The sequence below is a fragment of the Alligator mississippiensis genome, chromosome 10 (genome assembly GCF_030867095.1).
Source record: "Alligator mississippiensis isolate rAllMis1 chromosome 10, rAllMis1, whole genome shotgun sequence".
Taxonomy (NCBI): Eukaryota; Metazoa; Chordata; order Crocodylia; family Alligatoridae; genus Alligator; species Alligator mississippiensis.
Window position 1 is genome coordinate 11,421,703 of NC_081833.1, and position 26,828 is coordinate 11,448,530.

At 43.5% G+C, this 26,828-nt stretch overlaps 1 protein-coding gene across 2 annotated transcripts in view; it reads right to left on the minus strand.

Annotated features, from left to right (window-relative positions):
- The window catches only part of GALNT9 (polypeptide N-acetylgalactosaminyltransferase 9), a 262,959-nt gene that overhangs the window by 101,121 nt on the left and 135,010 nt on the right, over positions 1 to 26,828 (minus strand). For both annotated transcript variants that reach the window (XM_059713445.1, XM_014598425.3), the window contains exon 6: positions 7,593 to 7,710. In XM_059713445.1, the coding sequence (XP_059569428.1) occupies positions 7,593 to 7,710 (118 nt within the window). The remainder of the gene's footprint in view (positions 1 to 7,592; positions 7,711 to 26,828) is intronic.

The window sequence follows — 26,828 nt, forward strand, 5'->3', positions numbered from 1 at the left end:
ATTCGAATCACTGTCCTGAATCAATTTGGCCAAATCTGATTTGGAGATTTGGCTCCTGTCAAATCTCTAAATCAGCCAGGTCCATCCCCCACCCACACGCCCAGCCCAGCAATGGCTGCCCTGCCTGCCCCAGCTCCCGGCACTTGTTAAAAAAAAGCCTTGACTCAGCAGGTGCTGCCAGGCAGGGGGTGTGACCCCTGCTGCCCACCACTGCCCCACGCTGCATGGGGGGCTCTGCCATGAGCCCCTCAACTCCCCCCCCAAACAGATGCCCTGCCTGGGCCAGCTCTGGTCCTTTAAGAAAAAAACAAGCAAACAAGAAAACCCCTGCACTCACTGCTCCTGCTGGTGGGGAGCAATCCCCGCTGCCCCCCGTGCCATGTGGGGGTCTCTGCAGAAGCCCCCCAAAGCCCCGAGGCTGCTGCAGGAGCAGTGAGTGTGGGGCTCTTTGGGGTTTTTTTTCTTAAAGGGCTGGAGCTGGCCCTGGCGGGGCACCCATGGAGGGGCTGGGGGAGTGAGGGGGGTTGGAGGGACTCGTGCAGAGCCCCCCATGCAATGTGGGGCACTGGGGGGCGGCGGGGATTGACCCCTGCCTGGCAGCACCCATTGAGTACCAGGGCTTTTCTTTAAAGTGCCAGGAGCTGGAGCGGGCAGGGCAGACTGGGGGAGAGGGCAGGGGTCCCCCCACAGTCCCCTCCCCCAGCACCCCCTTCCCCACACCTAGTACTTACCAGCTCAGAGTCTGGCTGCAGCTCCCTGCTGCAGCCCCCGGGGGCTGCCCGAATCATCAAAGCTCTTCAAATCTTTTCTGAAGATTCAGAGAGCTTTAAATCAATTCGGACCTTTTAATTGGTCCCCTGATCCGATTCGGATTCGGAGATTCGGCCACCAAATCAAGCCGAATCTCCTCCAAATCAAATCACCACCTGAAGCTTTGCACAGCCCTACTATACACCCATACAGTATTATTAGACATAATGTTAACCAGACACAAGTAATGGCTATTTTATAAGCACGCTATGGAAATACTAATTAAGTCCTTGAAAACAAATACACTTAGGCCTGGTAAAGATACCAGCTAACTTTTCTAAAGTATATTCCATCTTCACTGAAAGCAGTCTTACAAGATTTAGGCCACAGTGTGAAAAAAACTAGCACATATGACCTGAATAGGACCACTCATGTGCATAATGCCAAGTTTGTGCTCCATCATCAACCCCTTACAGCACAGTGGAGATTAATGAGTATTTTCTTATTGCTCTATTATGAAGCCCCAATATATCTATGAAGACATACAGTTCTTCACATGAGCCATTTTGTTTTGTTTAGTAATACCTGCCCTGGCCCCACAGGACCTAGTCACTGATCGGGAGGATTGTGGTGCTGCCCATGATGGAGTGAAGTGGGCACTAGTCATGGTGCCACAGTACACTGCAGCTCATGTTTCTTGTTTCCCTAAATTACTTTGCAGTCTTGTTTCAGACAATGCAAGCTGAGGAACTCATTCCTTTACCCCCTTCACCATAAGCAGCCCCAATGTGCTGAAGCGGACAATCATGGACATAAAAGCTATAGTTACTCAGATGTGCAGTGGCCCCTAATTGTTGAGGGCTGCCCCTGGGACATCTTGCTGGTGCTGGATTTTTCCAGAGGGCAGATGCACAGCACTTTAATATAAAGTATATCCCCGTGAGGCATCTCAAACCAGGGAAGCCACTAGTCTTCTGGGCACCACCTCAGCTAAAATGTTTCATCTACCAGTACTGGTTTCTCTTTGAGTAACACAATACTATTTAAAAAAATCCCTATGAATTTGGTTTATCCAGGCTATAATCTAAAAGAAAAAACAGGAAGATTTGCCCCCAGCTGTTGATCTGACAGCACATTTATTGTTTGTTTGGTTGGTTTTTTTAAATGGCGGTCACATAGAGTTTCATTTAAATGGTGGCATCCTTTAAATTAAATGACGACTCTGCTTCCACCCACCCTAGCTGAAGACAAGTGCAAAATAAAAAGAGCAACAACTTGTTCACCTTATCGCTGGAGACCTGGTATAAGACGACAGATCTTTGCTGTGATGATTAATGGCTCTGCTATAAAAAGATGGATCATAAACTCCTTGTATTAGGTCAAATCATAAACTAGGCTTTTAAAGTTTATATGATCCCTTTCTAAACAATCAACGGTATTTGTGGCTCCCACTAATAAGGGAGCTTATATGAGGCTTGTAAACTACTCAGTTCCCTAATGAGTTGCCAAATAAATAACTACAGTCCATTATAACTATCCCTAAGTCCATGGGGGCATCCCCATGGATGGTTTCATAATTGGAGACTATTACATAGAATTACCAGAATTCTCATCCTTTTTTCACATTTGTTTCAAATACAAAGGCTCTGAGCAATGGCTGTGTATTGCCACATCTCACACAAGTCACCATTTGGACACTGCAAGACTTCCAAGGCCAAATTGCACCCCCAGACCTGCACTGTATGAAGCACATTGTCTCCATGAGAAGGGTTGATACTGGAGCAAATACTATCTTTTAGCATGGTACTACCATCTGAATGCTACCTCCTCTCCTACCAGCTCTTCAGACTTTAATATAAGGAAGCTGGGGCCAGAGCTCTGCTTTCTCTTTCTTTCATCCCCATCCCCTTGAGGTGGAAGTGGGAGGCATTAGGCGGAAGAATAGTGCATTTGTACACTGTGCAAAGGATGTGGGGTGTGTCTTGTGGGGAGGGGAAGGCCTTTCCCACTCACACGAGGGCTAGCTACAGCCATCTATAGTTAAGGCCAAAATCTACTTTTGCATACTCACAGACTGCTCATGTCAACTTCGATGACAGTCTTACAAGCATATGCAGAAGCAGAATTCAGCCCTAAATTCAACAGTTTTCTGTTGAACTTGAAAAACAGGGGTCAGGAGGAGATTATATTGTCAACAGAGATAAATTCCTTTCTTCTTTTCAAAAAACCACACTTATTTTGGAGGATGGCCAGAATTCTTCCCCCCTCAAACCAGAACTGCACCAACCCTACAGGCACCTATGGGCTTCACTTGCAGAGTTTCTCAATTAATGGACTCCCCTGCTTCCTGCCAACCACTGGGAAAAATGCAGAGTTTCTCACAAGGAACTGAGAGTGAACAAGACATTCGTTTCAAGCTTCCATATAATCTACAGCAGGTATGAAAACTGAATAGCTCTGATCATCTAGCTGGGGGCATTATACAGTCTTGGCACTAATAACTCGAAATAGGAAATCACTTAAGATAGCTATTTACAAATCCCCACCTATGGATACTCAATGGGGAAAATCCATTAGTGAACAACACAAGATAATATTTTTAATAAATTATATATTTAAGGAGGATTAGTTGGATTATCAAATGGTATCCTATTCAAATCAGGATCATTAGTTGTGCTGGCTTTGCCAATTTCACTTTATTAAAATAATTTAAATTAAGGTTCATTAGACATAATCTAACTCTAGCACGCCAAACTTAATCCCTTCTCTTTTCACGTTACCATAGCACTAGTTTGCAAAGAAGTTTAAAGGATTATTTTGTTATTTATTTTTTTAAAAACCCACTAGTTTCTACAGAACTTACCTTTCTCCTGTCCACCCACACGTAGCAATTACCAAGTTCAAAAAACAAAGACGTACATGAATGAGAAGAATTAAAACAACAAACTTTAACTGTGGACCAGTAGGCACCCTCCACAGACCCTTTGTCTGGATCTAACCAACTAGTTAGCTAGCTAGCCGCTCTCTAACTGAGGGACCATCTCCCAATTCCCTCAGCCTTCTGATAGGTAGCATCTCTAAATTATAACTTCTATCACTACTACCATTTGTAGTTATTTTGCTCAGCTCTTTTATTGGTTCATTGGCTTGTTTTCCTGCTTCTCTGCATTCCCCTTCTTTACTTCCTTTTCTCTGCCTAAAATCTCCTAACTTATATTATGATCATTCTTTGTACAGGTATGCAGGAGTAGGGGAAAGCAGGCTTCCTCCTGTCTCTGCATGGACTGTACAGACACAGAGCACAATGCAGTACTGCCTTGCCATATATCTTGGTGTTTTCCTTAAAGTTCCAGCTGCCATGTGATTACACAGGAATTGCAGCTTTAAATTTACACTGCCTGAAGTGAACAGTAAACTTGTAGCTCCCACTGATCAGGTACACCCTGATTCAAAAGCAAAAGAAGACCCATTGGTATTTTTTTTCCATAGTCAGGGTTTTTGGAGCCCAAGCTCCAGTCTTTACGACTTGTTCTTGGCTGTGCTGTGAGGCCCAGCTAGTTTTGAACGTCTTGATCCTAAAGCAGCAATCCCCAAACTAGAAGTCAGGACCCTTATGTGTAGGGCCATGAGCCTGAGACTTGTTCATCAATTACCCTGCATGGGTTCAGACTGCAAGTGGGGTCATGTATGGCTCTGCCAACTGGAAGCTGGGTCACAAGCCCTGACCTGGGGCCACAGCCCCCAAAAAAGCAGACCTCTGCCCCCAAAACTTCATTTTCCTGAGGTGCTACAGACCAGGAAGTCCTACTGAAGTCAACAGGATCTGCATGGGTTCCATCAACCCTAGAAATCAGGAGCCTCCTGAGATCCTAGAAGCCTGGCACCCAAGATTAGAAGGCAAGACACTAGCCTAATGGGATGTGTCCGGAGTCATACCAGTCTGAAACAGAAAGATGAATAGGACATATATCTTCAGATATCAAATCATATGCTTGCACCAACACACCAGGCCTCCTTCTCTATATGTCTTTATAGTTCCAGGAACAAACCCCATCTAAACATCACATGCATATTCAGTAACTATTAGGTTCTTCTCCTGGACTCATCTGAGCATGTTGCAAGGATGCTAGACAGAGATTGTGAACCTACTAGTGCACGTTCTCTACCTTGGCTCTTGCAGTGCCTTGCTGTATGGCCCTGGGCAGACATTTATTTTGAACTCCGGTTTTCTCATTTTCAAGATGGCTATAACAGAAGTCAGCACACAGAGGGCTGCCATGAAGGCATCCAATACTTTGCAATCCTGGAGTGAAAGACCCTTTGAAAATTCAATTTAATACCAAAACAGAGAAGAGAAGGCTCCACATGATCCCTATGGTACAATTTCATAACAGCTCCAAAACAGATACTAGATGGCATTGTGTTGATAATTGCACATTAACAGATCCATATTATGTTTTTTCTTCACACCATAAAGCCAGATGAAAATACAGATCTATACTATAGATAAAATTAATGCATTATGTTAATGATCTGAGACCAAATGCATCTACATGCTCCTATATAGTTTACAGCACTCTTCAATATCACAGCAGGATTCACCACCCTATTCAGGGTAAATATAGACACCTACCAGGGGCTGAGCACTTTACAACTCCCTGTAACTCCACATACTCCAGAACTTCTGATATCCCAGGTTCTCTTCACCCCTGAATCTGCAGTGACTACCTTTTCATAATCCTATTAAATCCCTTTTCTCTGTTTACCAAGAGTCCTAATCACACACTGCAAATTCTTCTCATATAAGGAAGAATGACAGTTTTCAGATTCCTTCTGAGGCTTATTCATCAGCTACTCAAGAGTTTTGCCAGGGCGTTCAATCTATTCTTGAAGCAGCCATGTGGAAAAGGTTTCAAACAGCTCAAAGCCCTGCACAATGATAAAGGAAAGCTGAGGAGCTCACACAATCCTGGTAATAGCCTGACCCTCTTAAGGAAAATAGAATGATTTGTGGCAGCAGTTTTCCTGCCCCATGCCTAAGTTCAGTACCTCACCAAACCATTGGTAGCCTAGTCACATAGTCCCATTAAGAAAACCCATTCTTCCTATGCTGCAATAATAAATATACACAAATATGTGCAAACCAATTGCTGTCCCAATGACCTTCTCCCCAAGTCCATTAATGTGAAGGGGCTTGCATTCATAGGTGCCAACTCTGTGCGTGCTCTGGGGCTCAAGTACCCACCAAAAAAAATTAGCAGGTGCTTAGCATCCAGGAGCCACGTCGAGCAAGCTGGGTTGAAGTAATGTGCGGCCACTTCCAGGCATGTGTAGGGCTCAGCATGGGAACACACACACGAAAAAAAACACCCACCAACAAAAGCAAAGTTGCTTGTATTTATTTCATATAGTGGAGCTGGATCACAGATGGGTTCATTTGATACCCAATGCTTCAGCAGGAGCAGAATACACCCTTGAATGGGCACATTACATGTCCCGAGGACAAGTTAGCTTGAGGCATGGGATAAAAGGAGAGGAAAATTGTGTTAAAGAAATGTGAAATGGCTTACTTCTCAAAAGTGTCCCCAGGACCTATAGACTTCCATGGAGCTTCTTGGAAGCTATCGGGGCAGAGGAGCATACTGTATTAATCCTGCTACAGGCATTTAGGAGTTACTGCTAACAGACTCTGCACTTAACTACTACAGACTCTGCCCTTAACTACAACCTCTACATTTTGCAACATCCTAAGAAGGAGGCTTCTTTTGGGCCTTCCTCACTCTCCCTATAGTGATGTTTTACATGCAACTATTTCCCAGTTAGGACTAACTCTAAGGTACAAATCTTCAGCCCAGAACACAGCCTGAGTAGTTAGGCTGCGGGAGTAAGGGAAAAAGAAGATGCATCAGAGGAAATGAATGAATTCACTCTATGCCAAGCCACTGAGCCGCGAGAGTCAAGCAGATCTTGTAATGCATGATGGGGGTGGATGTTGAGCAGGGAAGTGAACAATGAGATCCTCGAAGCAGTGGATCCTCCAGTCTCACTTCTGGTGCACTGGTCAGTAAGGACGTGCTATAGAGGTGAGCTCTCGCCACTGCAGAACTGGCCACTCTCCCTAAAACCTGATGCTGCTTTGTACAGTGGAAGCGTTCTGGAGCTATTTGCAAGTGAGTCTCTGGCCTCTGTCAGAGGCCAGAGACTCTGGCAAGGGACAAGGGCTACAGAGCGCCATGACCTTCTCTGGCCCTTGTCAAGGGCCATGACTCCCTTGACAGAGGCCAGAGACTCTGGCAAGGGAGTCTCTGGCCTCTAGCCTTGCCATGTGGCTACATGACCAGCCATTATTGTAAAGGAGGCCACTGGTGATTTAAAAGAGCACATGCCATTAAATGTGGTGGGAAAAGTGTTATGATGCGGGATATCAGATTAGAGGAGCATAATAGTCTGGCCTTTGAATTTCTAGGGGAATAAGACTGCCTGCATCATATATAAGTGCTACATGGACTGGACAGAATGGTCAAATGAAGTACATTAGTAAAGCTCCATTGAAACCAGTGCAGCTATGTTGTTATAGGTGGGGATCTGTCTCCTTGAGCTCAACCCAATTGCAGAATAAACAATATTTCTGAACTGCATGAATTTGCTCAGCGTTAGCAGAGGCATGAACATTCACTTGTCTTGGCTGCTCACAGATGCTTCTGAGACCAATTTGCATTCTGCACAATACAAGCCGCCTCTTGGTAGTAGACTGAAAGCTGGAAGGCAGTGCTAGAGGGCCACCAGTTCTGCTTTCCCCACCCTGCACTTGAGTATTACATGAAGTCTAGTTGGCTACTCACCCGCATGCCCAGTTCAATATTTTCTCCCCCGTAGACTTCCATTCCAGGGTCAAGCAGACCAATCTCACCAAAGTACTCCCGGTTCACCACAAACGAACACCCAATCATTGCTGGGGTCCTGTGCAGAACAAGAGGAATGGGGGGAAAAAAGTGCTTAATATGTAATGGAGCTCACACATACTGCAAAGCTGTGTTTTCAGATGAAAATCACTGTCCAGAGAGCCAGCACAAAAATCCCAATGCACACCCTTTGAGGGATTAAGGGCACAGTCCAGAAATGTGTGCGCTTAATTTTAAGCCTAGGTAGTACCTGTTCATGCCAAATGGCTTTTGATGGCCCAAAGTAATAAGGGGTCAATAAGCCTTTTGCAAGCCCTTTGTGCAGGGATGAATTTCAGCTGTGGCAAACTTGTTCCCTGATGAAAAGCAAATTACTTCAGTAGTGTGAATTTTTAGAAAAGGAAAAAAAGTCACCAGGAAACGAGAAAACACTCCTAATTCTGTGTCTTCAAGGGATCAAAAGCTTACAAGTGACCCCAGAGCTAGATCTGAAACTGTTAGGGAAAAGCAACTTAATTCTCCTTTTAAAAGATGTGCCAAACATATCAAAGCTCTTGGAAGTTTCTGTAAAAGCCACCTGCTACTTACAGCCCACTAGAACTCCTCTTTTCTTCTCCTTCATGAAAGATTCATGTCTACCCTGAAACTTGCTGCATTACACAGCGATGTTGGGGTTTTTTTCCCCTCCCCTCAAAAATATATGGCCCAATTGCATCAAAATATATGGAGTCACAATCAACTTCAGATTTCAGAGCATTTCACTGAGGGGAACTAGGGTGATCTAATGGTTGAAGAAGAGGTTCAGGTCTCAGCAAACCATGCTTCCATTCTCATTCTCTGCCACTGACATAGTGGGAGACCTCATACAAATCCATTTTTACCTGTAAAGTAGGGATAATATGACAGATGCCGACAGGTGCTTTGCTTTTTTGTACAATGCTTTGGGATCTGCTGATGAACAGTTCCATGTAACAGTTGGTGTTATATTATTATTATTATTATACAATTATATTATAAATACAACATCATGAATACCTTTACAGTGGGAATAAGACAACCGCGTTAGAAAAAGTAGGGAAGGTCAACCAAGATCATCAGGAGTATGGAGCAGCTGCCATAACAGGAGAGACTAAAAGGATTAGGACTTTTCAGTTCGGAAAGAAGGTGGCTGAGGTGGGATACGATAGAGGTCTATAAAATTATGAAACTGCCTTGGACAAAATTAATAGTGAACTGTTATTCACCAAGTCCCCAAATACACCAGCTAGGGGTCACCCACTCAAATTAGTAGGAAACTGGTTTAAAACTAACAAGAGAAAGCACTTTTTTATGCAGCACGTAGTCAACTTGTGGCACTTATTACCCCAGGAGGTTGTAGAGGCAGCTTAAAAAAAGGACCAGTCATAATCATGGAGGATATATCCTTTACTAGTTGTTAAACAGGACAGTCAGGGATGTAACCTCTGGCATCTCCAAACCAATGATGATAGATGCCAGGGAGGGTATGACAGGGGATAGATCACTAGATACATAGAGGTCAGATAGATCACTCTTGCTATATCCTGTTCGCAAGCTCTCCCACTAAAGCATCCACCCCTGTCGCTCATGGAGACAGGATGCTGGGCTAGATGGATCATTTGTCTGACCCAGTATGGCACTCCTAATGTTCTTATACATATTTACCATCATCTGCTACAAACTTTGCTAGCATCATTTTACAATAGTACACTTGTTCCTTAAAAAGAGAAGGCAGAAATTAATCAGAGCATAAGGGAGCATCTGTGCTACTGGTGCTTTTAGAAAAGAAGGCTCCACATTGTGTGGCCATGTGATCACAAGCAAGTCATCCCCTTGCCCAACTGTGTATCTACAAATGGGACCACAATCGAGTTGTACTGACTGTTTGAGGGGGCCAATAGGTCTGCAAATGTCTATCTTAGCCTTAAACACACACATTGATGACTAGCAATTGGATGGCATAAAAATATAAAAGCTTGCGTGGTGATTCAATTTACTCCTTCATTAGACCTTGGCTGCAAAACTCATACTAATAAAATTGTAATACTGCTTTTGATTTTTAATACTGGCTTTTTATTAGTGATATGACATTTCCCCAATGTGCAGCAAGCATCTCTCTTGCTAGGGCTTCTTTCTTTTTCTTTTTTTAAATAATAGAAATTGCACGGAGGTCGGATGGAGTGGAATCCTGAGTCCCCTGCCAAGAGGCTTGTAATGATTTTATTATTAATGCTCAAAGTCCCAAAATAAATTTAAACAAAAAAAAAAAAGCATCAAGATCAACTGGCTCAACATTTATTTGCATCTCAGGTACTTGTGTGTACCCTATGAGGAGTTCCACTGATTTCATCAGGGCTCTATAAAAATCATTTTCATGTCTGGAACCTTCATACGGAAAACACTGGCTGCAAAATCCTTTCAGAAACACAGAGCTTGGGGGCAAAGCTCAGACTATGAACTATGTTCTTGCTCCCTTTGAAATCAATGGGAGTTCAGCCATTAAGTAGAACACAATTCCCAGGGGCCCAATCCAGAGTCAACAGAGCTCCTTGAAATGAATCCTGCTGACCTCAGTGGGTGCATCTAGACAAGCATGCAAGTTTTCCCAAGAAATATCCCTGCACATGCGCTCTGGGACATGGCAAATTGCCCCAGGGAGGCTGGGGCCAGCATCTGGGCTGGTCCAGCCAGCCTTACCTGGGGTCCTAGGAGCCTCTGGGGGCTGCAGCAGTGGTGATCCAAGCATGCAGAGCCTGGCCAGCAGTCCAAGTGTGACTCTGGCTGGCCAGGCTCTGGTTTTGGGTGGCACACCCTGCAGCCACATGCACCACCTGCTTTTTTTTTTTTGAAACCGGTTTTTGGGTTTTTTTAAAAGATATTGGGATTTCCTGGTATCTAATTTTGGCTCCATGCTGAAAATATGCAGCGCAGAAAACCTTTTCACATGTGTCACATGCATTTTGCAGCACCTCAAAAGCCTTTTAGGCACCACAAAGTGCATGGGTGCGCTTGTCTGGATGTGCCCAGTGGGTTTCAGAGTCAGGTCTAAAGGCTGTGCCTGATAGAGTGGATGGCATTTTCTCTATGGTCTAGGCATTAGATACTTCCTATGCAGACTGTAAGACAGAAGAAGATGAAAAAAAGACTGAAGTGTATCCTTACAACATTTAATTACAGTGACCCCCAAACCCCCTACTTTCTTTATTGGCTGGTTCTAAAGCATTAGCTCATTTTCACCAGGTAAATGTGAAATATTTCCCAAAGAAGGGAGAACGCCATGAAATACAATGCACAACCAGGTGACATCTGAGTAATATATTCATCAGCTGATTTCATATGCAGGCAAAATTTCACCCAGAGTGGAAAAAATCAATACATTTCTCACCCAGGTATTGATGGACCCCACTGGTAACAGCAGGCAGCCATGGTAATGGTGTTATCACATTAGCGCCCTTTTCTCATCAGGAGTTCACTACCTAGATGGCAGGAGGTTAAAAAGCTTTAAACAAATGGCCAAGTATATGGATAGATAAAACAATTCTTCACTGCTGGGCTTGAAACGTATCTAACGTTCAAGACGACAGCCTGACCTATGGAAGGAACTATTCGGTGCCCTTGAAAAGGTTCATTTGCTGAAGCACTGCTATTACTTATCTATAATGGACTCTGTTGAAACACTCACATTACTGGTACAGCTTCGGCTGGCTCGCTCTCTCTCCCTTTCTTCATTTGCTAGACATTGCAACCTCTCACATTATTACAAGGCTATACTACACTGCACACCGTCCCGCTGATGTTTTGTCTGCATAATTGAAAAAGGCAGCTGTTGATAGAAACACATTTGATCAGCACTGTTTTCTGACAAAGAGACTGAAACAGCTTGATTAACTCCTTAATTCCACGTCCTCAGCCTCAAACACAGCCCAGGAAACGGGTCCTAAGGCAGCAAGGAGAAACGGAGCACGGAAGAACTCGCTAGATGAAAACAAGCATGTTGCATCTGCCAATGAATTTGGTTTGAAATTGGAGAAACCATTAGCCTACAGGGACAATATGAAAAGGAAATGCCAGGTTCATAGTGTGTGAAGGTCTCCTGCTAGAGCCACCTCCAGCTGAAAGCTTGATAGACAAGACTATTGACAGTGGCTAGTGAATTGGAGGGTGTTTCAGTTTCCAGGTATCCAACTTGAGACAGCTACAGAGACCTCTAAGAAAATCCAAAGTGGCTCAAGAAGCATTTCTGGCAAGTCACTGGGTGACACTTTCCCCTCAATATAGCACTGAGCAAACATGCCAAAGGATGATCTCACCAGGTCTCTGCCTTGTCAGAAGCGTTGGGCTGGGGTTCTCATCTCAACTCATTCTTTGATGGAGTTATGTTGGTTTAGGCCAGTTAAGGATCTGGCCTATTTTTGGAGGTGAACTAAAACTAGAATTTCTCAACTCCAAAGTTGATTTTACAACAGTAGGAAAGTTAGTCCTGATTAAATTTCAATATGCATAATCACAATACTCTTGCCTAAATATATGCTGTGGGTTTAATGATGTGCTTCAAGTCCTGTACCCAAACATTTCACTGTGTTAGTATGAGGTTTTAATTGGTTGTTACATTCTCTCTCTCTCTCTCTCTCACACACACACACACACACATTATAAAGCTGTACCAGTAAATGTGTTATTTTTATTTTTTACTCTATGCATCTTTGGCTTATATGAAGACGTTAGAGATGCTGGAGATTACATTAATAATAGGAAACCAACTTGGGGAAAATGGCATTTTTTCCAAGATTCTATATTTCCAGCCATAAAATCTGTGGCACAAGGAACTTCCTGTAGATTAATGAATGGCTGGAGGGTTGATGGCCTGAAACTTTGCCCTTGGCCATTAACCTCTCAGGTCATTAATTCCTAAAGAAATACCCCATGCTGAGGTGCTTGCTACAATGATAATTTATATATTCTTTTAATTTATTGCTTCTCTGTGGGATAAATCTGAATCTGGTCCCAGTCTGACTACACCTATTCTGAAACAATTTCTTGTCTGAGGTGGCATGTATGTGATGGATGTGCTTTGGAAAGGCTACAAGAATTAATTCAAAATTGTCCACATAAGGTGATTAGCTAGTGATCAAAATGTTATTATCAATGTACTTACAGGTTCAGAAGCACAAAGAGGGAGGGGGGGAAAAAAAGGCTGAGATGGAACAAAACCTGGAGAAGTTTATCATTTTCATGGCTGTGAAACACGGCAGGTTAGTGTTTACTTGACGAGAACAAAATCTGTCCAACAGCAAGAAAACTCTCTCAGAAAACACCAAAACATTATGGAAGGTGCAAAATGTGTGAGTTTTGCTACTTCAGCCAAGCATGGTAATGCCATAGCAATCTGATGGAATTCCAGAATGGAGGAACATTTCAAGTGACATATAGACCAAAATCAGTGACAGAAGGACAATTATGGCTCCCCAAAAGACCTGTGAAAATGGTCCTACGGTCATCCCCTTATCTGCTACCTAATTCAGTCGCATGTTCCAAGCTTACTGAAAAAACTAAACTTCTATAAATGGCTGCACCACACATCCACCATCGCTGCAAAAGAACAGTCTGAATTCCATTCTCTTCTTGCATGACACATGATGGCCACGTCCAGACATGCACAGACATTTGGGTCCCCAGAGGTGGCATAACTTGTGCCACCGTTAATTGTGTCTGAGGAACGACCGGACCATATGTGCTCTGGTGTGTGGCAAGTTACCCCGGGTGGGGTAGGGGAGGCTGGGGCCAGCACTGGGATGACCCCAGCAGTCTTACCTGGGGTCCTGGGGGCTCCTGAGTTGCAACAGCAGTGATCCTGCCATGCAGAGCCTGGCTGGCAGCAGAACATGGCTTCTGCTACCCAGGCTCCGGCTTTGGGTGGTTCATGCTGCTGCTGCATGTGCCACTGTGCCTTTTTTTTTTCCCCGTGGGTTTTTTTGACCCCTGGATATCCAAAACAACCCCTCCGCACTGCTCCCTTGCAGTGTGGAGAACCACTGAACATGTGGTATGTGGCGCCACAGATATGTCTGGATGCAGCTGAAATGTAATATGAAAAATGGAGTCCAGTGGTTGGGGCACTTGCCTCAGACTTGAGACAGCCAAGTTCCCACTCTCTTGTGGACTACTTTAGACAAATCACTTTATCTTTCTATGCCTCTCTGTGCATGCCTATAAATGTGCTGGAGAGCTTCTCCAGTGCACTGTAATTACAGCACATTGGAGCATAGATTTCATAGACATTAGGGCTGGAAGGGACTTTGGAAAATCATTGAATCCAGCCCCCTACCCAAAGGGCAGGAAGTCAGCTGGGGTCATAGGATCCCAGCAAGATAATCATCCAAATTTCTCGTGAAGGTGTTCAATGTAGGTGCTCGAACCACCTCCGATGGCAGGCTATTCCAGACCGTGGGGGCTCGGACAATAAAGAAATTCTTCCTTATGTCCAACCTGAAATGGTCTTGCAGTAGTTTATAACCGTTCAACCTCGTCATCCCTTGGGGCGCTCTAGTGAACAAACGTTCCCCCAGATACTGGTGGTCACCCCTGATAAACTTATAGGATAGGTGGCCATCAGATCACCCCTGAGCCTGTGCTTTTCCAGGCTAAAGAGCCTCATAGATCTCAGCCTGTCGCCGTAAGGTCTGTTTTCCTGACCTCTGATCATGCGCGTGGCTCTTCTCTGGACTCTCTCAAACTTCTCCACATCCCTTTTGAATTGTGGGGCCCAAAACTGGATGCAGTACTCCAGCTGCGGCCTCACCAAGGCTGAGTACAAGGGGAGAATGACGTCCTGGGATTTGCTTGAGAAGCATCTATGGATGCAAGCCAGCATTTTGGCCGCTTTACTAGCCGCAGCATCGCACTGAAGGCGCATGTTCATCTTGTGGTCAATGATGACCCCCAAGTCTCTTTCTTCTGCAGTGCCAGCCAGCGTAGCACTGCTGAGCCTATAAGGATGCTGCGGGTTTTTCCTCCCAAGGTGGAGAACCTTGCATTTTTCAGTGTTAAACACCATCAGGTTCTCATCCACCCATTTGCTGAGCCTGTCCAGGTCAGAGTGGATTGCCCTCCTGTCTTCATGTGTGGATGCTTTGCCCCAGAGTTTGGTGTCATTGGTGAACTTGGCCAGTCCGATTCTGACTCCAATGTTCACAACATTAATAAAGATGTTTAACAATATGGGTTCAAGGACAGAGCCTTGGGGGACCCCACTTGTCACAGGGCACCACGATGATTGACTTCCGTCAATTACCACCCTCTGGGTCCAACCAAAGAGCCAATTTCCTAGCTGGCAGATCGTGATGGACCCAAGGCCACAGTTGGCCAGTTTTACCAAGAGGTGATCATGGGATACCTGATCGAAGGCTTTTTTGAAGTCAAGATATGTGACATCAATCTTTTCTTCCTGGTGATGGGTCACCTGGTCGTAAAAGGAAATGAGATTGGTCAAGCAAGACCTACCCACAACAAACTCATGCTGGGTATCCCTCAGGATGTTGGCATCGGCCAGTCCATTAAGGATGGCCTCTTTAATAAACTTTTCTAAGACCTTTTCTGGGATAGAGGTCAGGCTGATAGGCCTATAGTTTGCTGGAGCCACTTTCCTCCCTTTCTTGAAGATAGGCACCACATTGGCCTTCTTCCAGTCTTCAGGCACTTCAGAGCACAAGGAGTTCTCGAAGATCCGTGCCAGGGAATGAGCTATGATGCTTGCCAGCTCCTTGAGTACCCTGGGGTGTAGATTGTCAGAGCCGGCTGACTTGAAGGTGTCCAGCCTCTCAAAGTGTTCCTTCACAAAGTCAGTATTGATGGAGGGCAGGGGATCTCCCTCACCTGGACCTCCCTGTCCCATAGTGGTCTGCTAATAGAGTCTGCTGGAATGTGCTAATTAGCATGCTCCAGCAAGTCTGGGCATCTCATGTATCAGCAACTCTACACTTCAAAATAGCAGCAGAGGTGCTTTAAATAAAGCTCATTGAACAAGTTTTAGTTAAAACACCTCCACCACCATTTTGAGCATGGTAACACCAATACACAAGATGCTGCAAGTACTTTAATTAGAGTGGCTCTCAAAGATGCTCTAATTAAAGTGCACTTTTGAAACTGGAACTTGAGTGACTAAGATGCTCCCTCCAAACCATAGGCACAACTACAGGTTCAAAGAAGGCAATGTTAGTATCCCAACCTCTTCCCGAACCACTGGAGGAAAAATTTCAAGAAAACTGTGCCATTAAACCTGCACTATATCTGCATTCCATAGATGATATTTTTACCTGGACTCTCTTGCTGACTTCTACCACAGGTTTCCCAACTATTACCCCGAATCAAACGTTCTCTGGAATTCTCCTACACTAACATCAGTTTTCTAGACACTAAAATCCACAGCCAGGATGGTACCCTACAAACCACTATATACAGAAAACCCATACCTATGTGCACAAGACAAGACCAGAAATCATCCCAAGCACGCAAAAAAGCTGTCATCTACAGTCAAGCCCCCAGATGCCACTGCCTCTGCTCTGAGGAGAACACTTGTGATGCCCACCTGGCCAGCCTAAAATCTGTCTTTATGAAACAAGGACACTCCAATAGTAGTGACCATACATTTGAAAGGGCTATGCAAATCCCCCACAATAACCTGCCACAACACAAAAAGAAACTCCCTCCTACGGCCACACGCTCCTGGTGGTCACCTACCACCCCACACAGGAACCCATCAGAAGAATCATCAAAGAACTACACCCTCTACTTGCAACGATCAGAGCTGGATATAAATATTCCTAGCCCTTCCGCTCCTGGCTTTCCAACATCTCCTTAACCTTGCCCGACTCATCGTTACAAGCAAACTCCACACTGCCCAACAGATGTCAAGTGGGGGACAGCCTTTCCTTAGCAAAAAAATGTGTCGCCTGGCAACACATCTCCATTGCCACTGGAGTCAACATCCCTCTAATAAAACCATCAAAATCCATGGTTCCTACACATGTCTTTCCCAAGATGCGATGTATCAAATCCAATGCACCAAATGCCCTCCTGCAACTTTGTGGGTGAAACTAAACAGGCAGCTATGAATCAGAGTGAACTTTCACAGAAAAAAATATAAAGGACAAAGACATACAAACACCAGCAAAAGCACATTTCTTACAAAAAACAAAACAAAACTTCCTCTCTGACCTCAATATCCTCATACTCAAGGGAAATCTACCTAACACCGTTAAAAGGTGAACCTGAGAACAAAAAGTCATAACCTGGCTGGACATGAAGAACCAAGGAACTACCACCGATACTTGTTTCATGGCACATTATAAACTACCTGACTCCTGAACTCTTTCCACACATGAAAGATGAGAACGATCTTCCTCCCTTTTCATAAGCTGATTACTAGGAAATCAAGGCCTTTCTTCTGCTAATTGTCTGCTACTCTTGGCACTTTGTCTCCCCCACCTCGCTCCTCCCCATCGCCCCGACACACACACAACCTTAGATACCAGCAAAATATTAATGTTTTTTACTTTTCTGTGCTTGGCTTTGTTAAGGTCAGACCTGATGACAAATGTCTTGCATTCAAACGCTTGTCTAACTCTATCCCAACTATATCAATCCAATAAAGGATATCATCCAAAGACATCCTTGTTTAAGTGACTTCAGACTTTTGAAACTTTCCCCTCAGTCATTAAGTGAGTGATGGATGATGAAAGACAAACAATGAATATTTGATTCCCAGTGACTATGGGCACTTTTATACGTGCTCCAGGGATGGAGGGCTGGCGCTTTAATTAGAGTGGTTCCAAGAGCCGCTCTCATTAAAGTGCCACAGCATCTCACGTATCAGTCCTTGTGCTTAAAAGGGGTGGCGGTACCACTTGAACTAAAGCTCGTTTGACAAACTTTAGTTCAAGTGCCCCCACTGCCATTTTTAAGTGCAGGGACACTGATACATGAGATATGGGAAGCTGCTGGAGCATGGAAATGACCATACTCCAGACATGATTATCAAGCCTGCTCTGACACTGGAATTACAGTGCGTTGGAGCAGCCTCCATGCTCATGTACAGGCGACTAATATGATTAACTCCACCTTTTTTGTCTCCGAAACTTAAGAGTCTAAGATTGTTTTGCTAAATATATTCTATGAATAACTGCTGTATGTTGAGTAAGAGTTTAAGAATTTTAAATACTAGAAATTCAAGAATAATGGGTTAGTTTTGAATGGATCCATCCATCATCTGCTATTGTTTCTGTATCTTGGCTGATTGACAGAATCTCTCAGAAGTAGATTTCTCCTAAGAACAGTAGTGCTTATGAGCTCAAAAGGTGCTTTTGTCCATGTATATTCAAATATTTTCTCATATTTATTGTTTCTCCAGACATGCCTGATGATAAAATTATTCTTCAGAAAATTCACAAAGGATTAAATTAACTCCGGTACTGAGGAATGAACAACACACACGACACATGTTCCCACGTGACACATATGGAACTTGCATGATTGAAAGGCCTTCTGTTGGCCAAGTGCAGAGGAATTAAATTTCATCTAGAAATTAGAAAAATGTTTAATTTCTAACATGTGACCAATGCAGAAGCACATTCAGGAGTTTTAAAATGGAATAAGCATTTGTGGGGACACTTAGTCATTTGCTAAGCTAATGATGGCAAGCAAGAAAAAAAGACATTGTGTACATCTTGAATCAGTTATGCACATGCTTACATTTTAGCATGTGCTTAAGTGCTTTGATGCACTTCCGAGTCAGGGTATTCATCCCCCCACAAGGCTGAGGCTTTAGTTGAAGATTGTACAAAACCTTTCCCTTTCCCTAAAAAGATTAACAAGAGGCAGCTCCTTATAGCAGAGACACTTCCTGTTTGGAACTCATATTTCTTTCTTCTTTAATGAGGAACCATCTCTGCAAGCACTCACAGATTTTTTGTGGGATCTGGGTCCTCTCACAAAGGAAAATGGCTCTTTGCAGCTGCTGGCACTGTCCAATATAGCAATGACTCTAATTAAATGAGGGTTGGCACGTATTTTGAATGTGTCTATGTGATCATGGGTATGGGAAAAGGCAAATAATTGCTCATCCTTCTATTTGTTCTCTCTCTCATATATAGTTGTACTTATTTTGATGGAAAAAGCTACAACTATATTCCTATCCTAAGGGCCCCGGCAAAATATTAAGAATGCAACCCATGGTGACCACAGAATATGGGTATTAGAAAGCATGGTTATCAAAGAAGTTCAGCCTGTTGAAAATGCATATAAAAAATCTCTGTGCCTTAGTTCCTTCCTCCACTCCCGTTGGGTAGTAGGAAGCCAACAGTATATATGCCTATGAGCATGGTAGTAGCTCTGGAAATGATGCAGACAAGAGCATGGTCTACGGCACAGAGAGCTGCAATCCTTGGCTCTCCTCTCAGCTCTGTCCTGACTCACTGCAAACCCAACCAGGCTTAATTTTCAGAGGTGTTGAATGCCTTCTACCCCCATTACTTGCTGCTGGATTTTTAGGTGTTTTAACGCCATGAGAAGCAGTTTCATAATCCCTCCCCACCTTTTCACTTGACTGACTCACCCGTAGGATAACTATACTGTTCTCTCATAGTCTAGTGTCCTGTGAGTCAGGAGACTGAGTTTCTATTCCCAGCTCTGTCATGAACAAATCGCTTCTTCTCCCTGAGCCTCTTTTTCTCCATCTATGGACCATGCTTATGTTGAAAAACCATTATCTTTAATTTCCAGAGCTACTACTATGCTTATGGGTAGGTATGCAGTGACTGTGAGCTTCCTACTACCCAAAAGGTAGCAGAGAAAGGATAACGTTACTGGGTGAAAATGTCAGTAATGCCTCAGCAGCTCAGAAAAATGCCATTTTTAAGAATGTTTGAGGCACTTAAAAGCCTAAGGATATGTTACTGCAGACAGGACTGTATAGAATTACTGAATAATAGGGCTGGAAGGGACCTGAGGTCATCTAGTCCAACCCCCTGCTCGTGGCAGCCATCCCAGACAAGTATTTGTCTAACCCTCACTTAGATACTTCCAATGACTGAGATTCCACAGCCTCTCTAAGCAATCCATTCCAGCACTTAACCACCCTCATAGTTAGATAGTTCTTCCTAATACCTAACCTATCTCTTTCCTTTTTGCAATTTCAGTGTTTTACTTCTTGCTCTGTCCCCTGCAGATACAGAGAACAATTGATTGCCATTTTCCTTATAACAACCCATTTTGTATTTTGAAGACTGTTATCAAATCCCCCACTGAGTCTTCTCTTCTCTAAACAAAATAAACCCAATTCTTCCAAACTTCCCTCATATGTCATATTTTCTAGACTTCTAATCATTTTTATTGCTCTCCTCTGGACTCTTTTCAATTCGTCCACATCTTTCTTCAATAACAGTCCCCAAAATTGGACATGCTAGAAGGATCACTTCCTGTGAGTAGTATACACCATTCCTGTTAATAGATCCCAGTACACTATTAGCTTTTTAGGGGGAATAACATTGTATTGTTGACTGATATTCAGCTTACAAAGCACTATAACCCCCAGGTCCTTTTCTGCAGTACTGCAGCTTAGCCAGTCCTTTTCCATTTTACTTTGTACATTTGATTGTTCTTACCAAGTGTAACACTTTGCACTTGTCCTTCCTGAACATTATCCTATTTAATTCAAATTTTTTAAAAAGTCTCTCGTAGAGAGAACAGAGTTGGCTTTAAACAAAACTGCTTGAGAGCTGAAAGCAATCAGGTTGGGGCAATCGAGAGCTGTGCATAGGCCAATTTTCATGATGGAGTAAATTATCCCATGTGGATATCCAACCTGCTGTAGATATAATGATTTTACCAACCAACCCAGCTTGTATCTGGGTATCTGCACACTTGTACATACTACACTGCAGTGGAGATCTACCCTAAGTCTCACTTAAAGTCTCTGGGACTAAAGCTTCTTAGTCATTTTTGGATATGGACCTTTTTGCTCCTAAAGCCATGTTTGGGATCTCCATTGAGAAGTGTAACCCATCCCCTCACTCCCCTTCCATACACATCAAATCTGAAACAGAAGGCAGCATAGCCAGCTTAGAGCAGCTCTGAACAGATGACAAGAAGCACAGCTAACAGAGAGCCTGAGAGCAATGCTAAGACAGGTGCTTGGGACCAAGAAATAATGAGCACAAACTGATTGAAGATTGCTTCAGGCTAGACGCAAGGAAAAAACTTCTTTACAAGTTGAGTGTCAAGGGTTTAGAACAGGCTCCCCCCAGAGTTGGTACAGTCATCCACCCTGGCGATCTTCAAAAAGCATCTTGATGCCCATCTTGCGCAGTCTTTCCTGCCCAAGTGCAGCGGACCTGGACCCAATGATCTGTAAGGTCCCTTCCAGCCCCTAACATCTATGAAACCACTCTTAGCAGGCGACTGCTTCATTTCTTGGGCAGCATGCACCAAGTCAGAACAAGCAGATACCTTTTGGTGGCAGTCCTTGGCATGGCACATGGCACGGAAACCAGCCCTGCATCACTGAAGAACTTTGGAGAAAGACACCCACTCTGTAAATCCAATGACATCTTTGCAAAAGAACTATGCGTGTTATAGTTTGCCCACGTCCAGTGGGCATTTAAGAGACAATTAATCTGCAAAACCCACTCTGAAGGTGCCTAAGTGCAAATGCTTATTAAAAGCAAAAGAAAAAGGATAACATTAGAAGTACTCAGAAGGGCTTCTGCTCTGGGCGTGGCTCAAGCTTTGAAACCCTGCATGCAAAATCAATAATACTGCACTTGTGCTGGAGAAGGATGCTGGGCGGTCAATTTGTGTAAATTACTTAAAGGTATACTTCAGTGAACAAAGCTCAAAATCCTCTTTGCAAAGCCTGGGCTATCAGTGTCAGAGCTAGTATTTGGCAATGACAGAAGAGCTGAATGAGATTTGACCTCAGGTCTCTGTGACCTTGAGTCTGTGAAAGAAAACAGAACAAGCTCTACACTACATTGTTCCTGTAGAGCACTACCCCCTCCTTCCCTCCCTCCTCCTCCTCCCAAACACACTGGAGGATGCTACCGGATGGAAGAATGAAGTAGACCAGGTAAAGGAGAAGATGAGGTCTAGAGTGATCTATAAATATTACTTGAAATACTGGGGCTTTTTTCCTCTTCTTAAGGTCATTAGGCACGCAGTCAAACTACATATGAAATGCAATACCCGAGGACACTACAACTGACTCCCAATGCAGCCGACTTAAAAATGAGAGAGAAAGTACAGTTCAAACAATGCATCATATATCGTGCATCTGAATTTTCCCTTGCTTGGTTGAATCTCCAATTTCTCCGTTTGATTTAAGTGCATAAGCAGCACCTTGACTCCAGCATGATGGATAAGTGGGAAAACGGCATGACACCTGTGTAAGCATTTATTTTTCCTACAAATCATGTCCTCTGTAATAAACAGTCCCATCAGAATGTGAGATATGAACTCAAGGATGGATTATGTGTTCTGAAGCTGCAGGAGGGAACTGCCAAGCCCAACAATAGGAAGGTTGGTAAATCTCATTGGAAAGGTGCAACAGCAGTGAAAGAAAGAGCAATTGGCTTCACGAGCCAAGTGGATTCAAGATGACCTACAGAAGTATATTTTTGGACAGTTCTAATAGTAGGTCAGATTCTTAAAGAAGAAGGCAGAAGGAGCTCTATAACTTGCTGCTGTAAACTGGCAGGTGAAAAAGATGACTGCTGATGAATAAACACTGCTTTTATTACAGCATAGCACTTTCTGTTCCAAAGCACTTTCCATGGGAAACAGAGCCTGGAAATTTGCACCCTGGGTGGCAGCAGTAGCAGCCATGCCAGTAGTGGTGGTGGAGTGGGGTGGGGTGGGGTGGGGTGTTCTCTCCCTCAAACCAACGAGTCAGTGCTCAAGGCTAGTGTGTCTGACTCTCCCACCCCTAATTACATGATTGGTCTGACCTCAGATACACCATTGTAAATCCAGGGCAGCTCTTTTACAGTCAGTAGAACAGAGATCAGGTCATGCAAGGAAAGGCAGAGAGACTTGGGACTGTTCAGCCTGGAGAAGAGAAGACTCAGAGGGGACCTGGTGGCAGCCTGTATCAGGGGAGTTCATCAGGGCCTGGGGGAGCAACTATTCACCGAGGCCCCCCAGGGGAGGACTAGAAATAATGGGCACCAGCTGACTGAAGACTGTTTCAGAATAGACATAAGAAAAATCTTCTTTACAAGTTAAATACCGAGAGTTTGGAACAGGCTTCCCCACAGAGGCAGTACAGTCACCCACCCTGGCAATCTTCAAAAAGCGTCTCGATGCCCACCTTGCAGGGGTCATCTGATCCCAGCAGTCTTTCCTGCCCAAGTGCAGGGGGGCTGGACCCGATGATCTGTAAGGTCCCTTCCAGCCCCTAAAAACTATGAAACTCCACCTGTATAAATGGGCTGAGGATGAGATCCAATGCATCAGCCACTCTCCCATGAAAACAGGAAGCACAGATGAAGCCACTTTCCCTTGGCATTTTGGAAGCTCATTTTTATACGTTAGTGGGGGGTGGGGAGGACACGCACTCACTGGAGTTTGCTGACGGTGTGCACATATGACAGCACTCTGCTGCTCCCAAGCTATGGCATATTAAGCAATCAGTAAGAACATATTCAACACTGTAATGCACCACTGCTGCTGAAGGAAGATAAAAATGAAAGGCTGTGCCATGCTTAGCCGGGTGCAGCTGACTAATGATTCCAGCATTTGTGGCTGCTGATAATGAAATCAAACAAGGCAGTCCATCAAGGTGTCAGGGCAGGTGAGGGAAGGAGGGACCACAGATAATGCGCAGGACATCAGGTGCTTTCCTTACCTTTCTGTGCCTTGCTGCAGAAAGAGAACCATCAGCCTGGTCTAGTGCGTGGTCTAATTCATTTAAAAATCCTCTGAAATATGATGCTTTGTTCTACGTTTTGTTGCAATGCGATGGGGATGCTTTCAGGCAATGTTTTGAGAGAAAAACAAATGGAAAATGACACGATATGCACAGTGCATCAAAATAACGATCCGCATTTTAATCTTCACATTAGAGGCATCTCACATCCAAAACGTCAAACATGCAAAACAGGCTCCTCGGGCAGTCTTTCCCCAAGAACATCATTTGTCCTAAAGATTAGGATATTAACATGGGACAAAATAAAAACTAAATCTGAGCCTTTATCCAATATGTTTTAAGTCTTTATCTCAACCCCATCATTACTGAAGCCTGAAAACATTTGATCAAACCTTCCATCTTGTTACGTGTTTCGCTCTGCACATGCAAATTCCACCAGGGTCTGCAGTCATAATGCCTAATATGACATTGTTGCATGCCGTGGTCATATTTGCCCATATAATCTTGATGATTTCAAGAAAGCTCTATACTAAGCCCCTTGTGTCTGCACAAAGCTCCAATGAAATCAACTATGCTCTGAAAGGGGCAGAGATCCATTTTCCCCATATAACATGATCTAGAGTCAAGTTATGAGTGCTGAAACACACAGAAATATATACTATTTGTGCAGTACCATTCCAGACGGAAAGAAACAGAATTTCAGACGGTGGCCTTTTCTTAACAAAGCTGCATTTTGGAGGTACAAGAGGTGTGGACGGTATGAGGAAAGAGCTACAATTCTTAAGTCAACATCCTCAAACCTAAAAACCTTGGAGGATCTGAGCCTATGTGCTAGCCCACCTCTGAACCTATGACCAACTGCAGGATCATTCATCTTTCTCAAAAAACAGAGAAAGAAGAGAAATATTTGATCTACACAGTTTCTGAGGAAACTTTAGGAGAGGGAATATGGGCTGTCAAGCAAAGATAAAAAGGTCTCTCAACTTCCTTCCAGACAAGCCATACTGCAATCATAGAGAACATTTAGCATTTAAACCAGTGGTTTTCAACCTTTTTTCATTTGTGGACCCCTAAAAAGTTTCAAATTGAGGTACAGACACCTTTGATCTATAACCGTGGGTATTCACATGCTTTTGACTGATCACAGTCATCTTTTGCGGACCCCTTAGACAGTCTGCAGACGCCCAGGGATCTGCAGACCACCGGCTGAAAACCACTGATCTAAATCCCTTATTCTGAGTCAAAACATCCTGCCAGATTAACAAAAGCAGAAACTGTGACAATATGCACAAAATAAGGATAGATATTCTGACTAACACACATTCAGACTCAATGAACCAGGCTCCTGCTTCATTTTAGTAGACCGCACAGAATTTTAGGATTGAAAAGCATAGAAGATCCATTATATACCAAATTAATTTAAAAATGTGAATATAACTTTGAGTAGAGGAAAATCAACCATAAATAAGCTGAAGGGGGGAAGGGAAGTGGGCAATGCTGCTGCAGTAACCAAAGTGGAAAATGCCATCAAGTTTGAATTTAACAAATTGGCATTTTTCATGAGAAATTTCCCTTGTGACTGAACAAGAATTTGACAGTGCTTTTCTGGACTCTAACAATACAAAGTTTCAGCGAGCAGAAAATAAAGGCAAAAGAACTTAGCCCAGGAAACTCAGACGTAATAACAAGCCACTTCTTCTAAGGCTTTGTGGCATCCCTTTTGCCAGATCAGAAATGATACCCCTCCTACCCTTCAATCCTTTGTTTAAATCATTCTCTATTTATGGAAGAAAGGCAAACTCAATAATCATGAAGAGGAAGAGCAAACCAGGACATTTATTAGACCTTCCTAGAGACTTTGGTATCTGAAGGGGAGGGTCAAACCTCCATAAAGATCTTATTTTACAAAAAGTGGAAATGAATCGAAATTATTTGCTTTTCTCTTGATACCCTAGGCTATCCCAGGGCTCTGACATTCTTAGCTGCCAGGAGGCTATGTGGAATTTTTATTGTCTGATGAAGGAGGACATGCCACTTGATAAAGACACAGATAAATTACTACATTTTCTCCAATTCCCCAATCTACTGTTTTCACTCCATCTATTTTTCCTTCATGAATCTTCCCCAGTCTTCAGTCTCTGAGATCTTAACAGACCAACAGAAGGTTGCCACTGACTTCAACAAGGCCCAGCTGACACCCAAAGCATCAGATTCAATATAACAGAAGTCAAGACCCTGCACTGTTGATTTTCAATGAAGCAGCAGGTATGGCACTAGATTTGGAAGAAATACCTGGCCTGCAGGCTAAACATACTGCTTCATAAGTTACTGTTGCCAAGGAAAGAGATATAGGGTTAGGTAAAGCCTTTGTGCTCCTTCCACTTGGCCTTTTAGAGACCACAAAAGCTTCTGATTTTAGACATCTACTAACAGATTCCCCATGTTTATTCTTTAGTTAATATCTTATAGAGATAATAACTTTATCTGTTTCTTTTGCTCCTTTTTCTAGCTCCTCTTTTAAAGATAGGAGTTAAATAATGAACCAAGCTGGAAACTATTTTTTTTATTCCATGGGAATTTTCAAGATATTCTGAACAGAGTCAAAAAGGGGAAAAAAAAATCAAATTTTTTGTGAAACAAAAATTCCCCCCCCCCCTTGCCCAAACCTTAGATTGGGTCAATTGACATTTCATTTACATCATTTTCATAGATTTCATAGACATTAGGGGCTGGAAGGGACCTCAAGAGATCATGGGGTCCAGCCCCCACCCACCATAGGCAGGAAGTCAGCTAGGATCAAGTGACCCCAGCAAGAAAAATATCCACCTGGTTTTTGAAGGAGTCCAGAATAGGTGCTTGCACCACCTCTGGGGGGAGTTTGTTCCAGATCATAGCCATTTTAGAACGGTTTCTGTCAATTCTGATCGATTAAAAATCATTTAGAACTAAAAACTGTAACTTTTTTATTTAGAACATGTAAAGAAAGACATTTTTGCCTATTCCAAATAGGAAATTCATCAAACCAAACCTTTCCCACAGCAACTGTAGGTTTAAGTACACTGGCATTTTTCAGCAGTTTGGGTGAAAAAATACATCACCAGCTCTGTAAAGGATATGCTGGACAGAAGCTGGGTTTGTTTCATAATATCTGCTTCATTGAAAAAGATGGTGGCTACAAGCATAGGTAGGGGTCCCAGCACAGGTGCTAATTTAGCAGGGGTGCAAAGATGGCAGCCACCACC